Consider the following 12,750-nt stretch of genomic DNA (forward strand, 5'->3'; position numbering starts at 1 on the left):
GGGCATTTCATAGGTCCCCCAAACAAGACTGCCATTAAGACCACTTCTCCCTCCAGAAGCTGGCAGTCAATGACCATCCTACTTCTAGCTAGTGAGGGAGCAGTTATTTCCTGGCAGAATGTTTTTAGGTCAGCATGATTTCTCCATTTACAAGCTTATCACTGCATTACAGATAAACAAACCGCATCTTTGCTCTTATCTCTTAGATGAGAAATGGAAACTCTGACAGGACACTATCCTATTAATGAGGCCGAGGTCGTCTTCACTCACATGTACATCCTCCTTTCAGAGCTGTCAGTCTTTCATAAAAAACTACCATTACTAAATACATTCCTTTTCTGGTTTGAAAAACACAAGGGAATGATTCTCTAGTTGTCAGTTCTTCTTTCAAAGTCCTTCTTAGAATAATAAAATTCTTATTTTAACTAGGAATAATCAGATGCTAGTCTATAACAGCTGCAAAAATTCTCAAAAGAGCTATACAAAAGAAAAACATGGCTTCTACCTCCAAAAGTCATTGGAGATCTTTTTTTTTTCTTATTAAGGCATCCAGAACACATAATATTACACTGAGTCAAAAGGACCAATTCTCTTCATGGAGTAGAATAGCAATTGGCTGTTACTCATTAAATTCTTACAGCAATGAGCAATGACTTGCATTCTCGTTTTGTTTCTCTTTGAATAGCAGATGAAGTTGATTTTTTTCCAAGGCTGCTTCCCATCACCAACATTCCTGATCCTTGACCTGTGTAGCTGTTAATATGCTGCACACATATACTTGGGCTCCTTAACAACCAATGCAGTTAACCTTTCTGTTTACTCCAAGTCAGTTCCTATTTTGTTAGTGAAAGTAATTTTCTTTTCCTTTCTGAACATAATAATTATATCTGCTACAAAAGCTACATATATAATCCACTGGTTTTTTTAATTTCTTGCTTGTTTTTTTTTGCCAAGGGATTCAGGGGCCATGTGTTTTCATATTCTAATTGAGAAAGACTTGTAATTCCAAAAAAGTGTGCTGCTATAGCTACTTTATAAATATAGCTATTACTCTTATATGTCTGAGGAATTAGTGTTGGATGCTACATTTTATCTTTTTTCTCAAAGAAAAGTTAATTCCTTTGATTAAATATAAGTGAAAGATTATATTTTCTGGAACTAATGATTAAAAAGTAATATATTAGAAATTCTATCAAAAGATATTTTGTTACAACTACCTGTGTTCAAAGGTACTTCTCTTCCTCCATCTCATAATCTGCTCCCATCATTTTATACTGTAATTACCTGTTAATCTGCTGTATCTCTCAGAGATAGGAAGCTCCTGGAAGGTAGGGAATATATCATAATGGCTGTTTTATCTGCAGAGCACATGGTCTGACAGATAGCACACAGTCAATATTTCTGTTGGTGCTAGTACTACATACTCTTCAAAAGTCTAATTGTTAATTAGCCAGTTTTAGACTAACTGGCACACCCACTGCCCCAACATTTATGTCCAGTCAGGTATTATCATATTTCAAACAGAGAGGTCCAATTTCAAGTATCTACTGATCTCTGCCTAAACACTGAGCATCTTTATGAAGAAGACAGAAAAGCTAATTTGTGAGTTTTAAATCTTTTTTTTCTGATTCAAACTCTGCTACTATCTAGCAGTAACCTGCAAGTCACTTTAACCATATTGGATCTTGCACCTTTAGAGAGTAAAATGAGGAACTGGACTAAATAGTTTGCAAGAACCTAGCTGGGCCCAGTTCTAAAACTCCAATTAGGCATTAAACACTAAGGGTACAACTATTACAGCAAGCTTTGTCAACACTAGAGGGAGCTATGTCCATGTTATCATTGGGGTGGGTTAGAAAAATTTCCAAGTCAAGCATCTTTAAATGGAAAACTGACTTCCCAGAATGAGAGAAGTTAAATACCAAACAATAGATCCTGTTCATACAGCCACTTCTCAGGGTACCTGTGCTTACCGCTTTCTTACAGATGTTAAAGCACCTCACCCTCAACTTGCATCAATATACCTTTTGGGCTTAATTCTAATTCCAAAGGAACCAAGTTGGCTTGAGTCATTCCAACAGATTTCTTTCCCCATTCATCTAGCTTCTTTCTTTATCAAATTAACAGTAACAAAAAAAAAAAAGCAAAATAATTAATGCTATTATTTTAAAAGCCTCAGGAAATGAGCTAGAGGAGGAAAGAGATTCATATCACAATAAAGCTGTGGCCTGGGAAAAAAGTTAACTGCAACTGAATTCATTAGCAACTTGCCACTCAAACTGCAGCTACCAGAGCTACTTTGAAAATAAAACTATTCAAAGAGGAAAGGTATCAAGGAAAAGAAAGAATCAACAAAGCTCTGTAATGTGGGAGCTGGAATGCCTGCCTAAAGAGAATGCTGCCATTGCTCTGCTAGGCTCTGCAATGAGAAGCTTGCAGCTGCTGAAGAGTGATGTCATTAATTAGAGGTAATGGGGTCACATTAGGCATTTGGCAAGAAATCTGTCAAGTGACAAGATAAAGGAATGGAGGAAAAAGAAAAACATTTCTAAAGCTAGACCTTGCTCTGAAGTTTTACTATTTACATCCTCTCCCTCCCAGCTCCAAAAAAACACCCATGGCCTTGAAAAGACATGACCCAAACCATTATAGAACAAGTAAAATGAAATCAAAACCCTTTCCTTTGGTATCAACTTATGTTTCCCTTTTCCCAGAGGCACAATGGCATGTTAACCTGACAGAGAGGGCATAAACTGTGGATGTTACAGAATGTGGTCTGCGGGAGAAAGACAATGCAATCCTGAAGAACCCTTTTCATTTACATTTCATAGGTTAATTTAACACTCAGAAGCAAATCCTCAACAGTCAGAAATGGACCACCTACTTTTTAGCACATGGGCTGTTCCTGAGTAAAAATAGATTACACAGGAACTTTGGAGAGTGACTCTGTGGGTGAAGAGAAAAATCTACTAGAACAAGACAATTCTTCTTCACTTAAAAAAAAATGCACACTCAGTCCTTCAAGGGTAAAGTACAACGTAAGACTCACAAGGTTAAAATCAACTTATTCCTATGGATCCAAATAGTAGAGTTGTTTCTTAAATCATCAACTTTAAGTACTCTAAGAGACACCAACAGCCTTAACAAGTCATTTCATTTAGGACAATGAAAAAAAATTTTAACAGTACTTTCAGTCAATAATCCTCATGGGAAGTATAAGAAAAATATACTTTACTGTTAAAAGGAAAACTTATTGCCCTCCCTTATTTTAGGACACATGCCAAAGGATTTCCAATTCACTCAGATTTGTACTGACCTTTAAAATGTTTCGGCCATCAAATGATTCTCTTTCTTTGAAGATATATTTGCCATCCGCTGTGTAGAGATTGTACCTGCCTTCAGCTGTAAATATTCCAAAGACAGTGTTAGAACAGAAGCTTGGGTTATTGAGCTGTCTGTTTTCTCTTGGATTTCTATAGCGATAACTAGGAAGATCTTCATGTACTACCTAGACAGTAACAGTGAAAAAGTGAAAGTCGCTCAGTGTCCGACTCTTTGCGAGTCCATGGTCTATACAGTCTATGGAATTCTCCAGGCCAAAATACTGGAGTGGGTAGCCTTTCCCTTCTCCAGGGGATCTTCCCAACCCAGGAATCAAACCGGGGTCTCCTGCATTGCAGGCGGATTCTTTACCAACTGAGCTATGAGGGAAGCCTGGAAAGTAACATAACATGGAGGGAAAAACATCAGATTATAGTCAAGAGACCAGTCTCAGCTCTGTCATAACTCATTCGGTGTATATTTATTCATTTAACATTGTCCAAGTACTCACTGTACATAAACTACATAACAGACCATATTCTTAGGCAAATTATATCTCTTTAGTTCCTCATTTACAAAGTTAGAAGGTGGGTGTTTCCAAAGATTCCCTGCAGTCTAAAACCCAAGATTCCTTATAAGCTGTACACATTTTTAAATACATAAAATAATACATGAAAGCTCACCCATTAACTAGTTAAAAATGCTGATAATCATGCTTTGGGTTGATTTAAGGACTCCCCTGAAATGGGAAAAACCTCTCCCATTGCAATCAAAGGTATCCTTACATTCTACACAAAAATCTGCAAATCTATGACCTTAGCTGTGCTCTAACTCCTTGTATTAATTTAGCTTGCTTATCCCAAAAGGTGTCCTTCAAATGCAGCAGGAAAAAAATGGATCAAAGGAAAGGATAACTATTATGAAAAAGCAAGACAATGTATTCAACAGCCTTTTCAAAAGAAAATGCAAGATAGAGAAGTATCCAGGGTATGTAAAATTCAAAACATCTTCAAGAATTAACTCTCAGAATATTTTCTGAAATACCAACTCTTTCCTGCCCACCAACTGACACTTAAAAGTATCTGTATCTCTACTTTTGAGTATACTCTTTAATCGTATATAACTATGGAGATTGCCACATCAGAACTGATAAAATATATTCAAAAGAGCTAACTCCAGGAAGATAATATATTTTAGAAAGTCCATTGGAATTACACCTGGGTAACTATGGGACTACTTCTCTAATGAGAACTATTCTCTTATAAAGAGCCCAATCCCATGTATATTTCACAACTTAAAAACAGGCCCCCTGTTAAAAGAAAATGTGAAACTTTATAAAGCAAAATTCATACTAGGTAAATGTCAATTTAAAAAAGCAGTAATGAAATCTGGAGATTGAAATGTTTACTAACAGCTTCAAAATTTATAAGTAAATAGCATTAGCCATGAGGGGAACATAGATCAAAACCACCATGAGATACCACTTCACAATCAAGATGATGGCAATAACAAAAAAGACAGAAAATAAGTGCAGGTAAAGATGTATAGAAATTGAAGCCCTCATGTACTTCCATCCCTCCTTATTTGTGGTTCTTCTTTCCACCTCTTCAGTTATCCATGGTCAACTAAGGTCAGAAAACATTAAATGGAAAATTCCAGAAATAAACAATTTCTAAGTTTTTAATCATGTACCATTCTGAGCAGTGTGATACATCCCACCCAAGAAGTATCATCCCTTTGTCCAACATATCCCTTTCTCTCAGTTATCATAATGACTGCCAAGGTATTGCACTGCTTGTGTTCAAGTCACCCTTATTTTATTTAATCATGGCCTCAAAAAGCAAGAATAGTGATGCTAGCAATTTGGATATGCCAAAGAGATGCCACAAAGTGCTTTCTTTAAGTGAAAAGGTGGAAGTTCGTGACTTAATAAGGAAAGAAAAAAATCTTAGCTAAAGTTTGCTAAGATCTATAGGAAGAACAAATCTATCAATGAAACTGGGATGAAGGAGAAAGAAATTCGTAACTAGTTTTGCTGTCACACCTCAAACTGCAAAAGTTACGATCACGGTGCATGTAAGTGCTTAGTGAAATTGAAAAAGGCATTACATTTGTACAATAAGAAATTCTGAGAGAGACAGATAACATTCATATAATTTTTATTATAGCATATTGTTTAATTCTTCTATTTTACTATTAGTTAATCTCTTACTGCACCTAATTTATGAATTAAACTTTATCATAGGTATTCATGCATAGGAAAAATATAGGATGTCTGGTGTATGGTTTCAGGTATTCACTGGGGACCTTGGAACGCATCTCCTGCAGATAAAGGGGGGGCTACTGTACTGCTTATGGAAATGTAAAATGGTGCAGCCACTGTGGAAAATAGTCTGGCAGTTACTCAAAAAGTTACAACTTTGCATTAATCATGACTCTGCAATTTCACTCTTAAGTATTTACTTAATAGAAATGAAAACATAAAAATACACACATAAATGTTTACAGCAGCATTATTCATAATAGCCCAAAAGTGGAAATAACACAAATGTCCATCAACTGCTGAATGGATAAATAAAATGTGGTATGTCCATACAATGGGTTATTATTTGGTAATAAAAAGGAATGACACTGTATCATGGATGAATCTTATAAACATTATGCTAAGTGAAAGAAGCCAGTCACAGAAGATCACATATTGCATGATTCTATCAATATTTATGTGAAATATGCAGAAAAGGCAAATTCACTGAACAGAAAGGAGACTGGTGGTGCTGAGGACTGGACAGGAAGGGGAAAATGGGGAGTCACTGCCAGTAACTAGTTTCTTTCTGGGGTGATGAAAATGTTCTAAAATGTACTGTGGTAAAGGCTGCATAACTCACTATACTAAAAATTACTGAATTATATACTTTACATGGATGAATTATATACTATATGAATTATATCTCAATAAAGCTGTTACATTTAAAATATCTGTCAGTAGGAAAGGATAACTAAGACTGTCAACACAGAATATTTTCCTATATGAAGTTCTGGTGCCAACTGAATATACATCTGGATCCACACAATTTAAAAGAAACAGATTCCTATATAATTCAACTATTTTATGTTAAGAGGTTAGGTCATGAAATAGTTGTAAGAGCTCTGAAAAGATTTAAAGACACATTTTAAAAAGCCTTAAAATACAATCTAGCATCAAAAAAACAGTAACACTAGAACTAAGAATGGTATAGCTACGTATCTCTTAGTCCTACAATGGCTCTAATCAAACCAAACCAGCTTACAGTTGAGATCTCTGGTATGTATCTGAGAGAAATTAAAAGATGTACTTTGGCAAAAAGGGACACAAAAACTGTCCTAAACTATAAATCTTAAATAGTTCATGGGTTCTATATCGGGAGTCCTAAAGAAGTCCTCTTCCAATGAAGACTTTCTAAAACCAAGGTCAGTCCTAACAAAGGTAATAAAACCTAAATATGGGGTTTTGGTGGTGGTGTATTTTGAACAACAGCCTTTAAAGAAGAAGCTGCACATAACTGGAATTTGTAGATCCTGTTCAAATAGATGCTCAATGTGCTAGACAGCTTTCACTTGGCAGGTGGGGATGGGAAGAAAAATAATCCTTTTTAAAATGCAGATTATTATCCCAAATAAAGGGTTAAAACAAGGCATTTTTATATGAAGGCTTTTAGATTCAGGAGGGGAAGAAAAACATTAACACAAAGTTTCTCAACCTTGGTGCTACTGACATTCAGGGCTGAAAAATTCTTCATTATGAGGGGCTTGTCCCATGCATTGCAGAGGGGTAAGCAGCACCCCTGACCTCTATGCATCAGATGCCAGTAGCAGTCCGCTCCCATCTCCCTAACTGTGACAACCAAAGCATCTCCAGAGAATCCAAATGTCCTTTGGGAGGACAAAACTGCCCCTAGTTGAGAATCGCGGCTCTAACACTTACTTTTATTAGTTAATCTTCTCTTGTTTCTGCGGGAAAAAAAAAAAAGCTCCCATGCATTTCTTAGGACATACTTACACTAAAACAATTATTTGCTGTCCACCTAAAATTTACCTAGGAATCCTGCATTTTTACTTGCTACATCTAGCAACCCTATGTGCAAGAAGAGTATAAGATTTGAGAAGCTATATAGCCCCATGCACGATATGTCCTTGCCCACTTCCATTGTACTCATCAAAACAAGATAATGGATATAAAAAGGAAGATATGTTAGAGATCCTTTGATAGCCCATTCTCTTCAAACCCCAGGGTTATCATTAGACCCTGCCGGTCACAAACTGTACTGTGGTTCTACGGAGCACTTACCATTGGGGTCTTTCCTGAACAGAGTATTCATGACTGTAGCATGGAGTTTCACACTATTCCACTCTTTCACTATTAGTCCAGATGCCTGAAAACGTTCCAGTACTCGGTCAACCAATTCCTGCAGCCTGGGGAAATTGAAGAAGCACAGAAACCTTAGTAAACTTCTGAACCCTGACAAATTCAACATTTACAGAGCATCTGGCTCTGAGCCGATTACTGCACAAGGCCCTCAAAGAAGAGGCTGCAGTCCCCACCATCATGAAACGCACAGCTTTGTGTGGGTAACAGACCTGGAAACAACTGCAGAACATCATTGTGAGTGTTAAGGGAGTGACCAACTGTATTTGGAGGGGCCAGGTTTTCACAGCAGGCTTAAGCATGGTCTTGAAGGAACATGGAAGTTTATCATCTTGGAAATCTGGTGCAAGCAGCCAGGTTCAACAGAGAGCTGCCTGAAAGAAAGTGCTTTAGTGCTCAATCCAGTCACAGAACCAAAAGCTACCATGACTGATGTGTTTCTGCCAGGATCAAATGAGGTCTGCCACAACTCGAATAAGACATTTGCTCACTGGGAAGGAGCATGCACCGTGAAGATCCTGGCAGCCCTGGCCACTAAATCAAAGAGGCAGAAGTGTGGTACCAATGAAGACAACTACAAGAAAATCCACAGGCACCATAACTGATGCTCCAAAGGGACTCCAGCTGGCTCTAAGCACTAGGGTTCTGTAGTGGATAAGTTCTGTCTTGATGATGGCTGTTCATTCCAATACCTCCAACAGAAACGACTCTTGCACAAGAATTTTTCCCTTTGTTCAGGTGTTCTGATCAACAGTTTAAAGAATACCCTTTAACACTTCTTATAAGGCTGGTCTAGGGGTGATGAACTCCTTCACTTTTTGTCTGAAAAACTTTTATTTTTTTCCCGCCCCTGTCTGAAAAACTCTTTATCTCCCCTTCAATTCTGAAGAATTTTGCCAGTTGTGCCACTGAGAAGGGGTCATTATTCCAGCAAGGGTGTGGTGGAGCAGATCTTGGTTGGAGTATTCAGAAAACAGCCATCTTATGTGACCACCCACTTATCTGATGGTGAAGTTCAGCCTGTGACTTTTACATGTTGTGCCCGAACGCCCACCCTGAGCCTGGTAGAGTTCTCTCTGAACACAGGAGTTGACGGGGAGGTCTGTATCAAATGACAGTACAGCACACCTGGCCATGAGCACAGAGAGCACCATGTTCCTTTCAACTTCTCCCTCGGTGTTTTTTGTTTTTTTTGAGATTTGTACCGCACTCTTAACTTTCCTGGCTCAAAATCTTTCCATCATCACCAGTGTACTAATAAACAACAGATTCCACATTTTTTAGCTTTTACATTTTAGGTGTACATACTAGTAATACTCTTTGTATCACACACCACCTCTTTTCCCAGATGCAAGTAGCCCTGAGACATTTGGAGGGTTTGTGAATCTTCCACTGCTTCTTGGGCCACGTGTGTGTGCTCACTCGTGTCCAATTCTTTGCAACTTCACCAACTGTAGGCCACCAGGTTCCTCTCTGTCCACGGGATTTCCCATGCAAGAATACTGGAGTGGGTTGCCATTTCCTACTCTAGGGGATCTTCCAGACCCAAAGATTGAACCTGAGTCTCTTATGTCTCCTGCATTGGCAGGTGGATTCTTTACCACTGTGCCACCTGGGATGCCCATGGCCTGTGGTAAAACACTGCGGCCCAGTGAGTGGCTGCTCTTTGAGCAGACTGAATGGGTCTGTTTTATGTGAGATATGGGTCAAGCTCACCTTGCATGGCCCATTTGTGGAAGTTTTCCTGAGGCCATGGGGCAGAATCTCTGGTTGCAGCAGCTGAGTTGCTCAATGCCTATATCCACAAGTTCAGCAGCCTCTGGTACCCCTATCCCTCAGTTACAGAATGTGGGCAAAACAACCATTTTCTGCTTGCACTTACGCTGAAACATGAGGGGGTTACCCTGCCGTTAGAGATTAACTCAGAAGCACAAAGGATTCTTTTCCCTTTCATGTTTTTCAAGCTCCAAAGTTCCAAATTAATATTTTTATAATTCTAATTTCTTTATCTTAATCATTTTTATTAAATTCTGTCTACTAACCAAAAATATTTGAACATGAGTAAGCCACCTGATACAAAGAACTGACTCATTAGAAAAGACCCTGCTGCTGGGAAAGATTGAAGGCAGGAGGAGAAGGGGATGTCAGAGGATGAGACAGTTGAATGGCATTACCGACTCAACAGACATGGGTTTGAGCAAGCTCCGGGAGATGGTGAAGGACAGGGGAGCCTGGCGTGCTGCAGTCCATGGGGTCGCAAAGAGTCAGATATGACTGAGCAACTGAACAACAACAAGCTATAATTAATAAAATAAATAATATCCATACCCTCACCACTGACCTCCAGAAACACAACGCAGGGCTGGGACGAGGGTGAGGTGAGTGAGACACCTGCCTGCGGCACAAAATTAAGGATGTGCCAAAAAATGCAGTAGTCACAAGAACTAATTTTTTTTTTTTTTTACAAAAGAGATAAATAAGGTTTTAATACAATATTTTTAAAACTCAAAATTAATGCAAAAAAACTCATGATGAACAAAATACCACATTTCTGAATGAAGGCAAGATCAGTATTACTGAGTTTTCCTTTTGCCTCAGTACAGTTTGGCATAGGACATACCAGAACCCAAGGATACTTCCTGCTCTGAAGACCCCGCGACTGCCTGCCACCTGCCACAGCATTTGCTGGGGTGGCCGCACATCCTCATGCTCCTCAACATGCACACTTTCCTACCAGGCTTCCTCCACTGAGCAGCTTGCCAACTGCCGCCTCTGTGCCTTCTGTTACCTGGGCCCCACACGCCCACTTCCCCTTCCCCCCATCTATACAGATTTTATTATCCTTCCAAGCCCAATTAAAATCCCACTTTTCCACGAAGTCTTTCTAAGTACCTAACACAACCACCCCTCAGTATCCATGAGCAAACAGTTTGCTCTTCTCTGAAATCCTACCCCACTAAGTAGGCTCTACTTAACCTTCCCAAGGATAGTCCCTTAATGTTTCATGTTTGTCTGTCTTGTTCCCCCACTGGACTGTCTGCTCCTCAACAGCATATCTGTCTTTATCTGCCAGAGCACCACTGTGCTACACATTTTGTAACTACTTGCTATGATTGGTTAACTCATGCATTTGACTGATTAAAAACTGAGAACTGAATGTTAAAAAATAAAATAAGTATGGTCTTGAAGGATCATTAAAGATTTGCAAATGAAACCAGGGAAGGAAGGACACATCAAGCAGGAGAAATAGCGTGCAAAGATGCGAAGGCATGCAAGACCAGAGCCTACCTTGAAAACTACCAATTACTTAATATAACTGTAACAAGTGAGAGAAAAAGGACAGTGGAGATGAACTGGATGTAAGCAAGTGGTCAGAGAATGGGAAGCTATGGAAATTTTTTAAAAGGGAATGATGTTGTCAGATGTCCATTCATGAATCTCACACTGTGGAAGACTGGAAAATGCTTCAGAAGGGAAGGGACCAGCAGTACTGAGGTCAGCTAGGTGGTATTAATAATCGAAACAATAACAAACATGATGTGTCAGGCACTATTCTAAGCACTTTATATCACTTTATCTAAGCATATATTCTAAGCACTTAAATCATTTTATTTCTATCTTACCAATGAGGAAACTGAGGCACAGAGAAGTTATAAAATTTGACCAAAGTCACTTAAGTAATAAGTGATATATCCAAAATGAGAACCCATGCAGTCTGGCTTCAGAGGACCACACTATAAAGCAGAAAGGAATGAACATCTAAACTATGGCAGGAACAGGGAGAACAGAGACAAGGTTATGTATTAATACTCAAAAGAGCTTGTGAGAGAGAAGCTGGGACCCACAGACACGACAGTGTTATAGGAGAGGAAGCAGCTGAGAGCCACTCCCAAGAGCACACCTTAAATAAATGACCAGGTGGGTCACTGACCAAGGTGGGAAGTGGTGGAGAGGGTTAACAGTGTGTATACTTCTGCATGTGTGGCACTGGGTATCTAGTGGGACATGTCCAGGAGAGAGATGGAAATAACAGAGCCTGAGGCTCAAGAGAAAAAGCTGGGCCAAAGACAGACTTGGGAGATCAGTGCAAAAACAGTAGTTAAAAGTGTGGGAAAGATGCAACCACAGGGTGAGGAGGAGTCAGAACAAGAAGAGAGCTAAGAACAGAGACCTTATGGGACACTCCTATGTAAGGGGCCAAAAGGAACCAGCAAGGACAATCAATAAGGATGATCAGAAAATTACTAATCAGTGAATTTAGCAAAGTTGCAGGATATAAAATCAATACACAGAAATCACTTGCATTTCTATATACTAACAGTGAAAAACCAGAAAGAGAAATTAAGGAATCAATCCCATTCACCTTTGCAACAAAAAGAATTAAATATCTAGGAATAAACTTACCTAAGGAGACAAAAAGAACTGTACACAAAAAATTATAAGACACTGATGAAAGAAATCAAAGATGACATAAACAGATGGAGAGATATTCCATGTTCCTGGGTAGGAAGAATCAATACTGTGAAAATGACTATACTACCAAATGCAATCTACAGATTCAATGTGATCCCTAGCAAATTACCAATGGCATTTTTCAGAGAACTAGAACGAAAAACTTCACAATTCATATGGAAACACAAAAGATCCCGAATAGCCAAAGCGGTCTTGAGAAAGAAGAATGGAGCTGGAGGAATCAACCTTCCTGACTTCAGATTATACTACAAAGCTACAGTCATCAAGACAGTATGGTACTGGCACAAAAACAGAAATATAGACCAATTGAACAAGATAGAAAGTCCAGAAATAAACCCAGACACCTATGGGTATCTTATTTTTGACAAAGGAGGCAAGAATATACAATGGGGCAAAGACAGCCTCTTCAATAAATGGTGCTGGGAAAACAGGACAGAAACATGCAAAAGAATGAAATTAGAACACTTCCTAACACCATACACAAAGGTAAACACAAAATGGATTAAAGACCTAAATGTAAGAACAGAAACTATACAACTCTTAGAGAAAAACAT

The 12,750-nt window shown here is 38.7% G+C and overlaps 1 protein-coding gene across 2 annotated transcripts in view; it reads right to left on the bottom strand.

Annotated features, from left to right (window-relative positions):
• The window catches only part of ASCC1 (activating signal cointegrator 1 complex subunit 1), a 100,327-nt gene that overhangs the window by 22,953 nt on the left and 64,624 nt on the right, over positions 1–12,750 (bottom strand). For both annotated transcript variants that reach the window (XM_061161761.1, XM_061161762.1), the window contains exons 8-9: positions 7,646–7,770; positions 3,317–3,402 (exon numbers count right to left, since the gene is read on the bottom strand). In XM_061161761.1, the coding sequence (XP_061017744.1) occupies positions 3,317–3,402; positions 7,646–7,770 (211 nt within the window). The remainder of the gene's footprint in view (positions 1–3,316; positions 3,403–7,645; positions 7,771–12,750) is intronic.

Source organism: Dama dama, chromosome 15 (assembly GCF_033118175.1).
Source record: "Dama dama isolate Ldn47 chromosome 15, ASM3311817v1, whole genome shotgun sequence".
Lineage (NCBI taxonomy): Eukaryota > Metazoa > Chordata > Mammalia > Artiodactyla > Cervidae > Dama > Dama dama.